At 49.4% G+C, this 16830-nt stretch overlaps 2 protein-coding genes across 2 annotated transcripts; both read right to left on the reverse strand.

Moving 5' to 3' along the window:
- Positions 1 to 2638: 2638 nt before the first annotated feature.
- Positions 2639 to 3995, reverse strand: MRPS12 (mitochondrial ribosomal protein S12). The gene is made up of 2 exons (XM_081882762.1): positions 3875 to 3995; positions 2639 to 3328 (listed from the first exon to the last, which is right to left on the reverse strand). The coding sequence occupies exons 1-2, from the start codon at positions 3921 to 3923 to the stop codon at positions 2928 to 2930; spliced, it is 450 nt and encodes a 149-aa protein (XP_081738888.1). The 5' UTR covers positions 3924 to 3995; the 3' UTR covers positions 2639 to 2927.
- A 2367-nt stretch (positions 3996 to 6362) lies between these two features.
- LOC309353352 (lysozyme C, milk isozyme-like) lies at positions 6363 to 13798 on the reverse strand. The gene is made up of 4 exons (XM_081882763.1): positions 13623 to 13798; positions 12467 to 12628; positions 7932 to 8010; positions 6363 to 6699 (listed from the first exon to the last, which is right to left on the reverse strand). The coding sequence occupies exons 1-4, from the start codon at positions 13756 to 13758 to the stop codon at positions 6633 to 6635; spliced, it is 444 nt and encodes a 147-aa protein (XP_081738889.1). The 5' UTR covers positions 13759 to 13798; the 3' UTR covers positions 6363 to 6632.
- Positions 13799 to 16830: the final 3032 nt, after the last annotated feature.

Raw genomic sequence — 16830 nt, forward strand, 5'->3', positions numbered from 1 at the left:
GACCCTTGTTGCCCCCTCCTCCCCAAAGCCCAGGCCTGCGGTTGGCCTCAGCGACGAGGGGTTCTGCTGCTTCAGTTTGCCAGAGTTTGCCAAGCTCTCTTGCCCAGAGGTCTGCACCCAAAGCCCACTGCACATTTTCTAGAGCAGGGGCGGAGAACCAGTGCCTCTCCAGACGAGAGACTACAATTCCCATCATCCTTGACCATCAGCCAGTGTTTGAACTGAGGAGAGCCACTGGTTAGGCACCTTGATTCTCACATTTGAGGGAACCGTGGGCACCATAGCTAGCAGGGCTCCTCTCCCTGTTGCCCATCAGTGCAGCCAACTTGTCCTCCTGTTAATTTCTGTTATTCCTGCCCATTCTTTATACTTAAGAGTGCCTCTGAGCATGTGAGGGGTGTCTTCCCCTCAGCAATTACAATTATTCCCTACACCTCCAGGAGTGTTTTTCAACCTGTCTCAGAGAAGTCCTGCAATGGGCACAGGAGGAGGCGCTTGCTGCAGCGGCAGCAGCAGCAGATGCTCCAGTCCAGGAAGGGAGAGTTGCAAGTCAGGTAGAAGAGACCAGTTTCTGCCTCCTCAGCCGGACTCGGGGAAAAGAGACCTTGCTCTATCATTCTGGCTTTGGCCAAACAAGTGACTGGTCTTTGGGTCTGGTTGGGCAGAGAGCAACTGGGTAATGATCCAGCGCTCGTCCAACCAGCAAAGAGGATACAGGCACATCCTGTTGCATCAGTGAGCATCGCCACTCTGTGTGCATCTTGCCCCTGAATGGTCCTTGAAGGCACTGTGGCAAGACCTTTGTTGCAGCAAGAAAATCTCTCCCTGGTGTACCGTTAACGTTCAGGGGATGCTGCGCTTGGGTAGCTATAACCATTGAAGTGGGTGCAATTTCTCTGCTGCTGAACATTGCGGCAAAACACCTTCTCAGCAGCTAAGCACAGAGGCGCTTGCATCCATGCTGCCATTAACTTTCCACAACCAGTGCTTCGAGCTCTCCCTAGTAGAATGCCACCGTAACAGCAGTTGCCAGCCCTCTAGGCACACACAGGGAGGCAAAATCATAACTAGCCAGGTCAAGGTTTTGAGGGGTATAAAATCTAATAAATAAAGGAGAAAACAAGCAAGCAAATATTTGAGATCAGTATTACCGGGCTGCTTCACGAAGGGCAAGAGTCGCTGCTGTATCTATGGCCATTCTGTCCAAGGAGACTTGCCTTGCCCTAAGGCAAGCTGTGGGTACATAGCTGTCAACTTTTCCCTTTTCTTGCAAGGAATCCTATTCGAAATAAGGGAATTTATTTCCCTTTAAAAAGGGAAATGTTGACAGCTATGTGTGGGTACAGTGAAAGGGCCACCGCAGACTCTGCAGGGACATCTAGCAATACCTTTCTGTGAATGATGGATACCTAAGACTAAAGCAAAACTGGCTGGGATTCTGCCACAGAATTTTTGCCTCCTGTTTCTGAAGATGGTGCACAATCCTTAAACCTGACAAAGGGTGATCTCTAAGCATCAGAAACAGCTTCTCTTAGGAGCACCCATATCAAATGATAAGTATGGACAGTCTGGAATCCAGCAAGACTACAGTGGTGCCCCGCAAGACGAATGCCTCGCAAGACGAAAAACCCGCAAGACGAAAGGGTTTTTCGGTTTTTGCGTCGCTTCGCTAGACGAATTTCCCTATGGGCTTGCTTCGCAAGAAGAAAGCCCATAGGGAAATCTCCGGGGACCTCTTTTAAATGCTGGCGGTGGGGAGCAAAGCCTTTCCCCCCCCCCTCCGGCCTTCAGAAGAGGTCCAGGAAGGCCGGCGGGGGCCGAAAGGCTTTGCTCCCTTGTCCGCCCCCCACCCAGCCTTCAGAAGAGGTTGGGGGACAGACTGTCCCCGGACCTGGTCTGAAGGCGGTTTCCATAGGAACGCATTGATTGATTTTCAATGCATTCCTATGGGAAACCGCGCTTCGCAAGACGAAAAACTCGCAAGACGAAAGAACTTGCGGAACGAATTAATTTCGTCTTGCGAGGCACCACTGTAATGTTAAGAGAATAAAGGATTTTACTAACATTGTCCAGTTTTCAATCCCTATTCTGTGTTTTGTCTCATAATTGTATGTTGCTGACAGCAAAGAAGGGAGAAAGGAAATGAAGGAAGAGATTAATGGTTTGGTGTGTTTTCCCTTATTGACACACACAGTCCCAGAATATGAAGGCAGCTTGCATCTGCTGTGGTGGTGGAGAGAGACATGTAGCTGTGACCTGCTTCTAAAAGAAAGGAAACCAAGGTAGACTTCACACCACTTCAGGAAGCCTCTGACCTTCCCCAGAGTTGCCAAAGATCAACGGGAGCAAAAGATCAACGGGAAGCTATGCTGAACCGTGCTGATCTAGTTTCCTTCCAAAAAATAATTCCAACCAAATTAAGATATCTGGGAATGTCCCCGACAGTCATAAGATCAAAGAATATTTGGGGAAACTACAGGAGAGACTGAGTATGAAACAGGCCAGGGCAAGCGTGAGTGTAGAATTGCAGAGTTGGAAAGAACCCAAGGCAGCATCTAGTCCAACCCCCTGCAATGTAGCACTCTAAGAGGAGCACGCGGCCTTGAATCCACCTCTCCAAAAGACTGAGGCAGGGAAGTTATCATGGCACTCTTTATTTAGGAACACAAAACCTTCCCTCTCCCCCACACCATGCCTTGGAGTTCTCCTCATTCTCTTGGCATGCTGCCCCTGCCATCTATACATATAAGAAGAAAGAGGCAGCCAAATGCCTTGAAAAATTCCAGCTGGAAGAGTTCCAGGCACCCTCCAAGCCAAGTCTCCAGGAATGGAAGTTTTCTCCCAGAGAGAGATCCTTTGCCTCCTTCACTGCAATCCACAGCCCTAGAGGCAGGCCCAGTTGGCTCCATGCCTGGCCCAGTCTGGGCTCACTTCTTCTTCTGTACATGGGCACAGTCATACTTTCCCCGCACGACCTTGAGCTTGACCCCTGGCAGGTCCTGCGTCCTCCCGCCCTCCACCAGGACGATGCTGTGCTCCTGCAGGTTGTGCCCTTCGCCCGGGATGAAGCAGATGGCCTCCTTGCCGTTGCTGAGCCGCACACGGGCACACTTGCGGTTGGCCGAGTTAGGCTTCTTGGGCTTTCGGATCATGGTCTTCAGCACCACCCCTTTGAGCTGGGGGCAGCCACTGGTGGGGCCGGGCTTTGGCGGAGGCAGCTTGGGGCGGCCTTTGCGGTGCATCTGGTTGAGGGTGGCCATAGAGCAGCTCGGGGGTGGCAGCACCGGCCAGGGTGGTGGAATGAAGCTGCGAGGGAGGGCAGCTGCTCCTGGCAAAAGAAAAATACAAGGGTCAGGAAAGGGCCACCCAAACGATCAAGGGGATGGAGAGACCCCCCCCCGGAAGAAAGGTTGTGGCAATTGGAGCCTCTTGGCTTAGGTGAGTTAGAGGCAACATGGTAGAAGTTGATAAAGTTAAGTCCGGCATGGAGAGAGTGGGTGGAGAAAAGCGTCTCTCTTTCTCCTTAGGAACTCATGGACATGCAATGAAGCGAAATATTAGAAGATTCAGGACAGATAAAAGGGAGACTTTTTGGACGCGGGGCAGTTCAACTGTGGAACTTGCTCCTCCAGGAAGCAGCGATGGCCACCGCTTAAGACAAATCTACAGAGGAGGAGAGGAGGGCTCTCGATGATGGCTGTGCTCTGCAGACTCCCTGGTCAGAACCTGATCGGAGAGGCGCCCTGCCCAGGCCAGGCCAGGCGGGGGGGGCGGGGGCTGAGGTCCCTCCGGAGCCCGCGGCTCTCCCCCCTTCCCGCCCCCTCCCGCCCGGGGCGCACGGAGCAGGGCAAGGGGCTCTCCGGCGCCCACCTACCCCAGCGCAGAGGAGCCGCCAGCGCCCGCAGCAGCCCCGCCGGAGCCATCCTGCGCCCAGGCACCCGCTCTCTCTAGGAAGACCCCCGGGATCCCTCCCGACTCTATGGTCCCGGGTCACGGGCGAGCCCGGACTTCCGGGGCGTGGCCTGGCGCCAGCCCTGAAGGGTTTCGAGGGCCGCTTTCGCGTCTGAGCGGGGGGAGGAGGCGGCCTCCGAGGGAGGGCAAGGAAGCGCACAGGCCGCGTCCCCCGACTGGCCAAGGGCGCCGCCCCTCAAGCGGCTCCTCTTCCGATTGGGCGACGGGGCGAGAGGGCCACGCCTCTCTCCTCATTGGGCGACGGAGGCGGCGCCCTCCCGGTGACGCCCCGGGGAGGAGTCGAGCTGCTCTACGTTGATTGGCCGCAAGGGCGGGACGAAGCCTGAAAAGGAAGGAAAAGATTGCCGGAGGGAGAACTTCCGGTGTCAACGACAGAGGCCCCGCCCCGCATTGCACGGCCTGGGACGCCTCTCTGGGCCGCAAAGCGCCTCCGGCTCTGTAGTGCGGGAAGTGACCATAGAGTCTTATTTCTGCGCCGTAGAGCGGTTCCGCCATAGAGCTTGCCTATCCTTGGCCGGGCGCTCATTTGGGCGACCTCCGAAGTGAGCAAAGCCGTTGAGTCAGGGGCGGAGAGGGGAATCAAGGGAGATGACCCCACTCATAGCAGAATTATATCATGCCCCCCAAAAAGCCCCACAAGAGGAATAAACGGTGCCTTGAAGAATGCATCTTTTCATGTTTAGGGGAATGTGATTGAATGTGCCTTTTGCTATGTCTGAATCTACTTGCTGAGGTGCCCTTCCTGAGATGTATCTCCTTCTCCAAAAAGTGTATCTTTGTATTTCCTTACAAAATGTAATCGTGAATGTATCTTTACTGAAATGTTTTTACTGAAATGTTGAGCTGTACTTTTCTGAATGTATCCAAAATGTAGTTTTGAAGAATGTAACAACCAAAGTATTTAAAAATGTATGTACTTGACTCAGTTTGTATCCAAAAGCAAGTGAAGCTGTGGGTGGCCAACTGCCAACTCCCCTTTGTCCTCTGGAAATGACTCGGGGGGGGGGGGGGGAGGAACCAGCCAGGGGACAAGATACTCAGATACAAGTATTACCGCCACAACTCCTCCCTCAACCCCTCCTTTTTGTGATGTGTCAATGATGTAGTCAAGATGTAGTTGTGATGTAGTTCTAGGGGTGTAGCTTGGAGGATTAGTAACTAATAAAAGTTGGGGTCTTCTTTTGTTCTGGGCTTCCATTTTGTTCCACCTGGTGGCAGGTGGGAGTCCTGTCACGACAGTCTTCAATCAAGACCAAGCCTACTGGCTGCTGTTTTGCTCTGGTATTCCTGGCTGGTGTCCTTGTTTTTTTGTCCAAGGGAGCCCTCGGATTTCTCCATTAACAAAACAAAGAGATGTGCACCACCCCAACCGAATAAATCCATACCACCAGAACAAGGTTCAATTCTGTTGAGCCGTTGGGGAAATAAGGAATATTTCCAAAAACTGTTTGCAAAGCTGGAACATCCCCATTTTTAAAGCTCAAGCAGAAAGACATGGGGTCAGAAGGACCCTGGGCTCCTACTTACATCCAGTTTTAGGTTTCACGTCTGACGTGTCATTCTCCATCCAAGCACAGCAATTCTGTTCGTAGCCAGACTACTATTTTGCTGAAGTATGTGGGCAGACATTTATGACTGCAGTGGGAAATGTATGGCCTCATCCATCATGCCCCTGACCCCCATTGCCCAACCCTGCTTAAACCCAGCAGTGCCCCTGCACTTAAGAGGAGAGACGTGTGTTGCTTGATATAGCTATCATGTGGTGCCACACCTGACGTTGGAGTTTCCCCCTCAGCTGACATCTTCAGGAAGGCAGTTGCACCTGATGTGGGGAGAAAGGGTTAGGCCTCTTCCTCAGCACTGCAGACCCAGTCCAAATCAAGGCAGGCCTGGCCATTTGAAGGGATAATAGAGTGCCTGGAAAACTTCATAATAAGATGTACCAGAAGTAATAAGCAGGAGAAAGTCAGTCAGGAAATAATGGGAATATTCTAGGATGTGTTCCAATTTTAAACTGACTGCAAACTTGAGGCCCATTTTCCAATCCATCTGACATTTGTAAGTCACCCCAGAAATCTGTCACTAGTTATCTGTATAAGGTCATGAGTTTAGACAAGAGCTGGGAGCTGAGTGGTGGGAGAGATGGCAAGGAAGCATGAAGGTAGACTGCGGGAAATTATGATGTGTATGTGTGTGGCAGTGCGTTGCTGCTGTCGCAGCAAGATCACATGTGCGAGAAGTGATTTTTCTGGGGTGTGTGTGCCCATACAGCTCCTTGTTGGGGTGCAAGGGACCTAGATACGCCTCTGCACCTCCCTGCAAATTATGATGAGACGATGATGCTTAACCTAATTCTGTTGTTTCTATTTACCAATCAAGCAAGAAAAGAGTTTTGTTTATGTTCAGTTTATTGAAGATTTTCAAGCCGAGAAGCTCTCAATCCAAAGCAAGATGACTCACCACCCCAGACACACTTACAAATAATAATCACTTTCCCTCATATAGAGAGAGGGCCATTTCCCTCCACCATGGGGTGGGGCACAACATGCAAATGCTAGCCTAGAAAGAAGCAGCTGGATTTTGATTATATGGCAGTAGGTAGATGTTTCATCAAAGGGGATCTCAAGAGAAATGCTGGAATTCATTCAGGACCATGGAACTCAGAGATTGCAATCTTTTGTCCACTCAGAGAGATCTTTTCCTTTGCAATGTTCCCTCCAAGCAACCCTAAAAGTCAGAATGAGAGCAAAAAATGAAGCAAGGGAAGCCACGTGACTGTTGCTTGTATAACTAACTACAAGTGAGGTGGATCTTCTTTAAAAGCTCCACAACATTTCCAAGTGAGGCATTTGGGTCAGCTGCAGGGTCATTCTTTCTGTTCATGCTGATGATCAGTTTAAGCGGTCAACAGGAAGCCTACCTATTAACAGCCCATGGTGCCCTTCTAGCAAATTTTGCTTCCCATCTCATCCCATGGAACTTTACTGCTCAGTCATTGATACAGCTGTCGAGCTGCTCAACTGCCTCATTCCTTGAGTCTGAGCAACTGAATCTGTATCCACCTCCCATGTGCCGGTTCATGACTAGGGGCTTCCAGATTTCACGGTCCTGCCACTGAGGACGTCTTGGATCATTCTTTGTCTAGCTCCTCCCCTTTGACCCTACCGCCTTGGGGGACCCTGCTGGGAGTACGACAACGTGCAAGCCCTCACACCACGACAAGGTGATGATCCAGTGAGTGAAACAGAGGTGGAACAGAGTCATTGTGGCTGCTAAGCATTGATAGCCTTCTGTGAAAGACCTCCAAGCAAACTTGGGAAGTGAACCACCTGCCCCAGGACTTCGCTCCAGCCCATGGCAGAACTCAGACTGTCTCCTCCTTTCCTGCATTCCAATTTATGTATTACTACGTTTATACCCCACCTTTTCTCCAAGGAGCTCAAGGTGGCATACATGGTTCTTCCCCTTAGAAAAACACTGTCGGCTGGGTTGTGAGACAGTGACTGACTCAATGTCAACCTGTGAACTTCCTGGCTGAGTCAGGATTTGATCTCTGGTCTCCCAGGTCCTCTCTTACCACTACTCCACATTGGCTCAGTTGCCAAATCATTTCCTTAAATCCCCACCAAGACAGCTACCAAGTGTTTGCTGCATACAGTGGTGGCTGGCTTTGTGATGCGGGGGGGGGGGGGCGCTGCGGTCTTTTCCTGGCTTCCCAGCACTGTGTGATGCTGCCAGTTACTCAGAGGAAGCGGAGAAGGGCAGCAGGGTCCCAGAGCAGTGAGGGCACTACTGGCTGTACATGTAAGGAAGCATCTTTGGCCTTTGTCAGTGCCTATTGGGGAAGGATCTTTAGCTGCCAGCTATACAACAGTCAAGTGAAACCACCTTCCTCTTCACAGTTATGTGTAAACTTGGCTGGTATTGAATGTTCCAAGCACTGAGACATTAGCACTTACCAGGCGTTCATCCCTTGGGGGTCACGGACAATCCTCTTGGCACAGTTAATATCATCTGTGATGTCATCATTTAAGAACGCTGGCAAAGATTTGTCAGAAAGCAAAGGAGGTTACTGGGGATTCCTAAAATGCAAACCCCAGAATACAAACACCCCAAGGTTGCAGAGGCTGCCTCTGAACTGTGGAATGCCTTTTCCTAGAGGTCCATCCAACTCCAAGCCTGAATTAGAGGGTTAGAGGTCAAATGTCAGAGGTCAAGGACACAGCAGTTCCATTTTTTGGACGTGATTGGTCAGTTAGTTCAGTCTTTCTTTCTGCCTCCCTGCCCCCTCATGGCTATGCCCATGGCTGCCTCCTCTTCTGCCCTGCATCAACACCCTCCTTGTCCCTCGAACCCTGGGTAAGGAGCTGTATTGCCCAGTGGTCTGGGGAACACGCTGATGGCCTGGTGGGATGCGAGCCACTCTGAACCAGAGTGGAGAGGCACAATTTTGCACCCCACCCCCAGACCTGCATCCTTGGAGGGGGCCAACGTGACCAATATTATATGGTTTACTTACACATACCTACACCTGGGCCTGCCATGAAGGGGTTCACAGCGTCAACACCCCAAAGGGGGTCTGCCTTCTCCCAGAGCCATAGCCTTAGATTCAAGCAGGCATCAAACATCAAAGTCATGGCCTAGGGCCATGTTTCCCAGCCTGTGGGTCCCGACCTGCAAGTGGGCAGCCAAACCAGCTGAAGTGGGTCGAGTTCTTCAGTTGGAATACTTTGGTAAGGAGTGCTAGGACCTTTCTTCACACAGCTGCCTGCCTCCAGATTACTTGAAATAAAATGAAAGGAAGGAAGGAGATGTAGGGTGATCCCTGCACGCTCCGGCTGCTGCTGCTGCCTGCCAGCAAGCAAAGACTGCCTTGTTTGTCCCATGGTAAGTAAGACTAAATGGAAGGGGTGGGATGGGGAGGAGCAGCAGGGCTGCCCCGGCACATTCAGGACTCTGCTATCCATCAGCCACAAGCAGGTGCCTCCTTTGCCTTGTGCTGGGATGTCTTGTTTTAAAAGGGTTGGAGAAGTAAAGGAGAGGCAGAGGTCTCCTCGGATGGCAAGGGGTGTCGCTGCCCACTAGGTGGCGCTGCTGGCAGATGGTTCTTTAGCCCTATGAAGATGCTTTTTAGAGTAGGGATATTAGCGCTCAAGTAATGTGTGTGTGTGACTCAGAGAGAGATGTGCAAGTTGTGTGAGGGAGGTGGGAGAGATGTATTTGTGATGTGTGTGTGATGGAAGAAGGGAGGGACAGATTTACATGTTGTTTTGTGCAAGTGAGAAAAAGGGGTTACAGGTGTGTGTGGTCAGAAGGGAAGAGGGCAGTGTGAGTCTGTGTGTGAGAGGGGCTGAGGTGTAGCGTGGAGGAGCCAGAGGGGTGATTGCCCCAGCACACATTTTTGAGGGTGTGCAATCAGGTATCCCCACGACAGGCACCGAGCCCTGGCAGCTGAGGCACAGCAGCAGGCAACAATCGGGAAACACTGGCCTGTGAGCACTGCAACTGGAGACCAGCCTTGACCAAAGGTGTCCTGGGCTTTGAAGACACTCGAACTCAGGACACAAGGGAGAAACGTGCTAAGAGGAAGGCACGCTTGGCCAATCCTCACCATGATCATCTCCTGCCCAGAAACCAATGTCCCCCCTGTGGAAGGACGTGTGGATCCAGAATTGGCCTCTACAATTCACTGTTAAAACCATGTTTATGGTAGACAATCTAACTCGGCTACGAGTGATTGCCACAGAAGAAGAAGAAGAAGAAGAAGAAGAAGAAGAAGAAGAAGAAGAAGAAGAAGAAGAAGAAGGAGAAGAAGAAGAAGAAGAAGAAGAAGAAGGAGAAGAAGAAGAAGAAGAAGAAGAAGAAGAAGAAGAAGAAGAAGAAGAAGGAGAAGAAGAAGAAGAAGAAGAAGAAGGAGAAGAAGAAGAAGAAGAAGAAGAAGAAGAAGAAGAAGAAGAAGACGAAGAAGAAGAAGAAGAAGAAGAAGAAGAAGAAGAAGAAGAAGAAGAAGAAGTGAAAGAAGAAGAAGAAGAAGAAGAAGAAGAAGAAGAAGAAGAAGAAGTGAAAGAAGAAGAAGAAGAAGAAGAAGAAGAAGAAGAAGAAGAAGTGAAAGAAGAAGAAGAAGAAGAAGAAGAAGAAGAAGAAGAAGAAGAAGAAGAAGTGAAAGAAGAAGAAGAAGAAGAAGAAGAAGAAGAAGAAGAAGAAGAAGAAGTGAAAGAAGAAGAAGAAGAAGAAGAAGTGAAAGAAGAAGAAGAAGAAGAAAAAGAAGAAGTGAAAGAAGAAGAAGAAGAAGAAGAAGAAGAAGAAGAAGAAGAAGAACTAGTGAAAGAAGAAGAAGAAGAAGAAGAAGAAGAAGAAGAAGAAGTGAAAGAAGAAGAAGAAGAAGAAGAAGAAGAAGAAGAAGAAGAAGAAGTGAAAGAAGAAGAAGAAGAAGAAGAAGAAGAAGTGAAAGAAGAAGAAGAAGAAGAAGAAGAAGAAGAAGAAGAAGAAAAAGAAGAAGTGAAAGAAGAAGAAGAAGAAGAAGAAGAAGAAGAAGAAGAAGAAGAAGAAAAAGAAGAAGTGAAAGAAGAAGAAGAAGTGAAAGAAGAAGAAGAAGAAGAAGAAGTGAAAGAAGAAGAAGAAGAAGAAGAAGAAGAAGAAGAAGAAGAAGAAGAAGAAGAAGAAGAAGAAGAAGAAGAAGAAGAAGAAGAAGAAGAAGTGAAAGAAGAAGAAGAAGAAGAAGAAGTGGAAGAAGAAGAAGAAGAAGAAGAAGAAGAAGAAGAAGAAGAAGAAGAAGAAGAAGAAGAAGAAGAAGAAGAAGAAGAAGAAGAAGAAGAAGAAGAAAAAGAAGATACCCATGACAGGCAGGCTGGTCTGGTGGGCAGGTGGATGGACGCAGCAGTCAAAGAGCCTGCTGGGGGCGGGCTCTGTCCGCCCTCTGGGGGCTCTGCGTGCCACCCCCTGGCCCCCGCCCCAACCAGGGAGGGGGCGGCAGCCCTCACTGCGCTGCTGGTGAGGGCAGAGGGATGCACGCTTGCACGTGTGGTGCACGAGAGAGAGGAAGACAAGCGCCTGAGCAGAGAGAGAGAGGCATATCTGAGTGATTGTATATCTGTGCAGTATAAGGTGGAGCGAGAGACACAAAACTTGCCTGTATGTCTGTGGTCTGTATGTGTCAGTACGTTTCCAAGCACAATTCAAAGTGTTGGTGCTGACCTTTAAAGCCCAAAACGGCCTCGGTCCAATAGACCTGAAGGAGCGTCTCCACCCCCATTGTTCTGCCCGGACACTGAGGTCCAGCGCCGAGGGCCTTCTGGAGGTTCCCTCACTGTGAGAAGCGAAGCTACAGGGAACAGGGCAGAGGGCCTTCTCGGTGGTGGCCCCTGCCCTGTAGAACGCCCTCCCACCAGATGTCAAAGAGAACAACTACCAGGCTTTTAGAAGACATCTGAAGGCAGCCCTGTTTAGGGAAGCTTTTAATGTTTTAATGTATTTTAACTCTTTTGTTGGAAGCTGCCCAGAGTGGCTGAGGAAACCCAGCCAGATGGGCGGGGTATAAATAAATAATGATGATGATGATGAGGTGTGTGCTCTGTGTGTATGCAATAGTATCGTCTGGCTACCTTGTATAGATTTTCCTGGTACAAGGAGTACTCCCTGGTGTTATTCAACAACAGCAGTGCCAGTGTGTATGTTTGCATGTAAAAACAATATTTAGTGGCACAGACAGGACAAACAGGACAAACAGCTGGCTTTCCATGGTAAACATGAAGTTGGGGGGAGGGCGAGGAAAGCAGCAATGACTGTACTCTCTGCAATTTTCCCTCACCCCAATGGCTTTAACTCAAACAAATAAATGGAACCTATACTATGTGAAACATTTTGAATTTCATTATGTGGTTTTAATTTTTATTATTAACTCTGTCATTAAAAGTTCATCACAAATTCAACAAAGATGGGGGCACAGGAAGAGAGAAGTGTGGGAGACACATTTTAAAACTTATTAAGATAATGGTACCAGCCATTTATGGAAGTCCTAAGGTCCAAAATTCATTTGACAATAAATCTGTAGTCACCATGTCTTGCAAATTTGGATTTGTGGGTCACCATACCAAAAACATTGGGGACCACTGACTAAGGACAGTCCTGAGAGCTGGAGAGAGACACCTGGGGGTGGAGGTAGGTAGGTTGGGGATTTCTTTTTTTTAAAAGTCTTCATGTAAATTCAGCAGTTTTTTAGTGTGAAATTCTCCTGAATGACAGCTTTGTATGCATTTTTTTGTAATCGTACTTTTGTATGTAATTTTTGTAAATATATCTATTTGTAGGCATACTGTGCCCAATGCAGGTGGCTTGAGAAGGGCATTGCAAGATTAGAAGTGTGAGTTTTGAAGAATGTGCAGTGTGTTTGTCCGTGTATTATTTCAGAAAGTGCAAATTAGGCAGATTCACCTTCAAATGTGAACTGAATTAAAGAAGTGTAAGCTAGCATTCCCTGCAGTATCAAGTTGCTTACCATTGCAGGAGATCCCACACCCATTGGCTGTTGGGCGATGTCCATTGTTGCACCACCAGCGGCTGTTTATCTGAAAGATTCCATAGTCACGATTGCCATCGGAGTCTGGTGGCCCAACGGCACTGGTGTCAAATCTGCTTTCATAAAAAGCAGTACAGACCCCTGGAACAAAGTGGACAAGAAAAAGGCTACAATTTGGGTATACGCTCGGTGTGCACTTTTTTGGTCAAAGTTGCAGCATTTGAAACAGAATAATTCAAAAACTTTCTTTCAATGTTCACTATGGAAGCTGCCTGTAACGTCTACCCCCCCCCATGGCCTTTGTTATGGCTAAAATCTGGGTGCGGGGCTACTCTGCCACACAGCTCGTCGGACTAAGTGTCCGGGGTCCCTGCGGAAGAAAATGAGCTCAGCCGGGCACAGGAGCAAACTACAGAAGATCCAAGTTTATTGCGCAACAGGTTCAAGGCGAGATTGAACAGCGAGAAAGGGGTGACATGAACTTTTGAAACTCCCTCCATGTCCCAGAATACAGTGCAAAATACATCCCAGTTACATCATGAATACATTAAGGAAAGGTTGGGTTACACAGATTACATCATGAATACATTAAGGAGAGGTTGGGTTACACCGGATTAACATATGGAGGAGGGAGGGGGAATATGCAGAGTCGGAGATATGCACAGAAAAACACTTCCTGAGTACGGGGGGATGAGAAGACAATGGTCCCAAATATGCATAGTCTGCCACCTGACATTGCCTGGAGGAAAGGCTGATCAGAGCGATTTGACAGGATTAGGGTCTTAACACCTTGCTTGAGGGATTATGCTGGACAGGGGAGGTGTGATGGAGTCCTAGAGAAATTGAGCAAACTGGCACGTTGATTTTCTATGAATTTTATAGATTTTAGTCCCTTTTGACATTGACAATTGGAAATAAATTGATATATTGTGGCGAAGAAGAAGGTGAAGAAGACATGGCCCCCCCTTCCGTATCAGCCTTAAATAGAAATTTGCACAAACAACAAATGAAAGTTGGGACATTTTGATGGGCAGCAGGGTGTGTGAACCTTTTCCCGAAAAGAAGTCCCCATTTCAGCTTTGCCCTTAAAGCACCAGAAATTGCAAAGATGAAGCGGAAGGAAGAGCAAACTCACAGTCAGCCAGGCTGGTGCCATGATAGACATCCATCCCTTTCTGTTTCATACGCTTAGCCAGTTCACATCTATCAAACCTTTTGGCTTCATTCTCTGCAAGGAGGAGGCAGAAGAGGGTGAGGACCAGAACCTTCATCTCTGCAATTCCCTGGAGAGTGATGCTTTGATTCTTGGGGATCCTCAGTGGCTTTTCTAGACCAATGTTTTGGGCGGAGTCCAGATGGAAAACAGAACGCCCACCCCTTGCGAGAATTGCCAGTGCCTTCTGACAAGAGTTTGGATGTAATCTTCAATGCCTCCCTTTCTGTGTAGGTGCAGGTTACAACTATAATAATAATAATAATGATTTATTATTTTTACCCCACCCATCTGGCTGGGTTTCCCCAGCCACTCTGGTCGGCTTCCAAAAGAATATTAAAAACAATACAGCATCAGACATTAAAAACTTCCCTAAACAGGGCCACCTTCAGTTGTCTTTTAAAAGTAAAATAGTTGTTTATTGCCTTGTCATCTGCTTGGGAGGGCGTTCCACAGGGCAGGCGCTACTACCGAGAAAACCCTCTGCCTGGTTCCCTGTAACCTCACTTCTCACAGGCCAGAAGGCCCTCGGTGCTGGATCTGTGTCAGGGCAAAATGATGGGGGTGGAGAAGCTCCTTCAGGTCTACTGGCCCAAGGCCATTTAGGGCTTTAAAGGTCAGCAGCAACACTTTGAATTGTGCTCGGAAATGTACTGGGAGCCAATGAAGATCTTTCAGGACTGATGTTATATGGTCTCGGCGGCCGCTCTCAGTCACCAGTCTAGCTGCCGCATTCTGGATTACCATATTTTTCGCTCTATAAGACGCACCGGACGACAAGACGCACCTAGTTTTAGGAAAGGAGGAAAACAAGAAAAAATTATTCTGAATCTCAGAAGCCAGAACAGCAAGAGGGATTGCTGCGCAGTGAAAGCAGCAATCCCTCTTGCTGTTCTGGCTTGTGGGATAGCTGAGCAGCCTGCGTTCGCTCCATAAGATGCACACACATTTCCCCTTACTTTTTAGGAGGGGAAAAGTGAGTCTTATAGAGCAGAAAATACAGTGATTGCAATTTCTGAGCCACCTTCAGAGGTAGCCCCACGTAGAGTGCATTGCAGTAGTCCAAATAGGAGATAACCAGAGCATGCACCACTGGCAAGACAGTCTGCGGGCAGGTAGGATCTCATCCTGAATACCAGATGGAGCTGGTATAACAGTGCCCCCAGCTCCCAGCCCCTCAAGATGGTCCAGAAAGATGCTATGGTCGATGGCATCAAAAGCCACTGAGAGATCCAGCAGAACTAGGAAACAACTCTCACCTTTGTCCCTAGCCCGCCGGAGATCATCAACCAGTGCGACCAAGGCAGTTTCAGTCCCGTGGTGAGGCCTGAATCCTGACTGGAAGGGATCCAAATGGTCCGCATCCTCCAGGCGTGCTTGGAGTTGTTCAGCAGCCACCTGCTCAGTCACCTTGCCCAAGAATGGAAGATTTGAGACTGGGTGATAGTTGGCCTTATTAGCCAGGTCTAAAGATTTTTTTTTTAAGTGGTTTAATGACAGCCTCTTTCAGCAGGTCTCAGAAGACTCCCTCACAGAGAGAAGCATTCACCACCCCACAGAGCCCATCGCCCAGCCCTTCCCGGCTTGCTTTTATCAGCCAGGATGGACAAGGATCAAGAAGACAACATAGGCGGCATTTTTTCATTTCCGCCAAACTAAGCAGTTGGTCCCTTATGTCTCTTGCCCCGACCTGGTCACTGTGATCCACGCGACGCTCACCTCCAGACTGGATTATTGTAACTCACTCTACGTGGGGCTGCCCTTGAGAGTGACCCAGAAACTCCAGCGGGTGCAGAATGCCGCAGTGAGACTCCTTACGGGGTCCTCACTGCGTGTGATGGCCTGGGATTCCGATTCAGAGGATGAACCAGAGGAATCCCAGCCTGCACTGGAGTCCCCGCCTCCAGGGCCGGCTGAACTGGGGCAAGGCCTAGATGCTGAAGAGCCTGCACCTGTGACAGAGCTTCAGGAGCTGGCCCCAGGTGAAGCCCTTCTGGCCCCAGAGGGGCTTGACGACTCAGTGGCCACAGGTGAGCCTCCTCCAGGGCCCAGTAACCCTTCGGCCTCTCCTGATCTGCAGAGGCTTAGGGCAGAGAGGCGAAGGGAACTGGTTGCCCCCAGGAGGAGTGCTCGCCTTAAGGCCAGAGGAGGCGGGGCTCCTGGGGGCCGGGACCGCCCCCGGCCTTAGAAGAGGATAAAAGCCCAGTCAGCCTGGCCCCAGGTTGCGGGAGCAACGTCGTTGTTGGCTTCGGACTATCCGGTGTTCCTGATCCCTGCTCGGCCTCCTGTTCCTGACTATCCGGTGCTCCTGTTCCCTGCTCAGCCTCCTGTTCCAGCGTTCCTGTTCCCCGCCCGGCTCTCCGCCTTGGACCTCGCCCCTCTTCGTGTGGACTCTGCTTACACCCACGGTACCTACCCCCGGGACCAGCACACTGCGAGATCACATTCACCCAGTGCTATACCAGCTGCACTGGCTCCCGGTGGAGTACAGGATCAGGTTTAAGGTGCTGGTTTTAATTACAGCCCTTCACGGCCTAGGACCCTCGTACCTACAAGACTGCCTCTCCTGTTCTGTCCCACGGAGGACTTTAAAGTCTGCAAATAATAACACCCTGAAGATTCTGGGCCCCAGGGAGATCAGACTGGCCTCGACCAGAGCCAGGGCCTTTTTAGTGGAACACTCTTCCCCAAGAGACCAGGGCCCTGCGAGATTTGACATCTTTCCGCAGGGCCTGCAAGACGGAGCTGTTCCGCCAGGCCTTTGGTCAGGGTTCAGCCTGACTCATTTTCTCTTTGTATAAGAACAAGGGCAAAGGAGGTGCCCAGCCCACTAATAGGTCCTTATAATATCAGTGGAAACAGCTGGTCTTGGCGAGTATTAACCGCTTCCAATTTTAATCTGAAGATTTCCACTTGTCCAGTTTTAGTTTTAGTTTTAATTGTTTGAATTAATTGGGGGATGTATCTTAATTTTGATTGATTGATTGTATTATGCATATGGACTTATTTATATGATGTTAGCAGCTCTGAGCCCGGCTTTGGCTGGGGAGGGTGGGATACGAATAAAATTTATTATTATAACACATGGGGAGGGGGATAAGTATTGACAGGAACCCCACCCCCTGCAAAA

The sequence above is a fragment of the Podarcis melisellensis genome (assembly GCF_964234715.1).
Source record: "Podarcis melisellensis genome assembly, chromosome: 12".
Taxonomy (NCBI): Eukaryota; Metazoa; Chordata; class Lepidosauria; order Squamata; family Lacertidae; genus Podarcis; species Podarcis melisellensis.

What these genes read in the sequence shown, in the direction of transcription:
- MRPS12 (XM_081882762.1), bottom strand. Translation starts at nt 3,923, where the DNA reads ATGGCTCCGGCGGGGCTGCTGCGGGCGCTGGCGGCTCCTCTGCGCTGG. An exon ending in GGCGGCTCCTCTGCGCTGGG is followed by an intron (nt 3,329 to 3,874) that starts GTAGGTGGGCGC and finishes TTCTTTTGCCAG; the next exon opens with GAGCAGCTGCCCTCCCTCGC.
- LOC309353352 (XM_081882763.1), bottom strand. Translation starts at nt 13,758, where the DNA reads ATGAAGGTTCTGGTCCTCACCCTCTTCTGCCTCCTCCTTGCAGAGAAT. An exon ending in GTGTGGGATCTCCTGCAATG is followed by an intron (nt 8,011 to 12,466) that starts GTAAGCAACTTG and finishes AATCTTTGCCAG; the next exon opens with CGTTCTTAAATGATGACATC. An exon ending in CCCCAAGGGATGAACGCCTG is followed by an intron (nt 6,700 to 7,931) that starts GTAAGTGCTAAT and finishes TCTGACTTTTAG; the next exon opens with GGTTGCTTGGAGGGAACATT.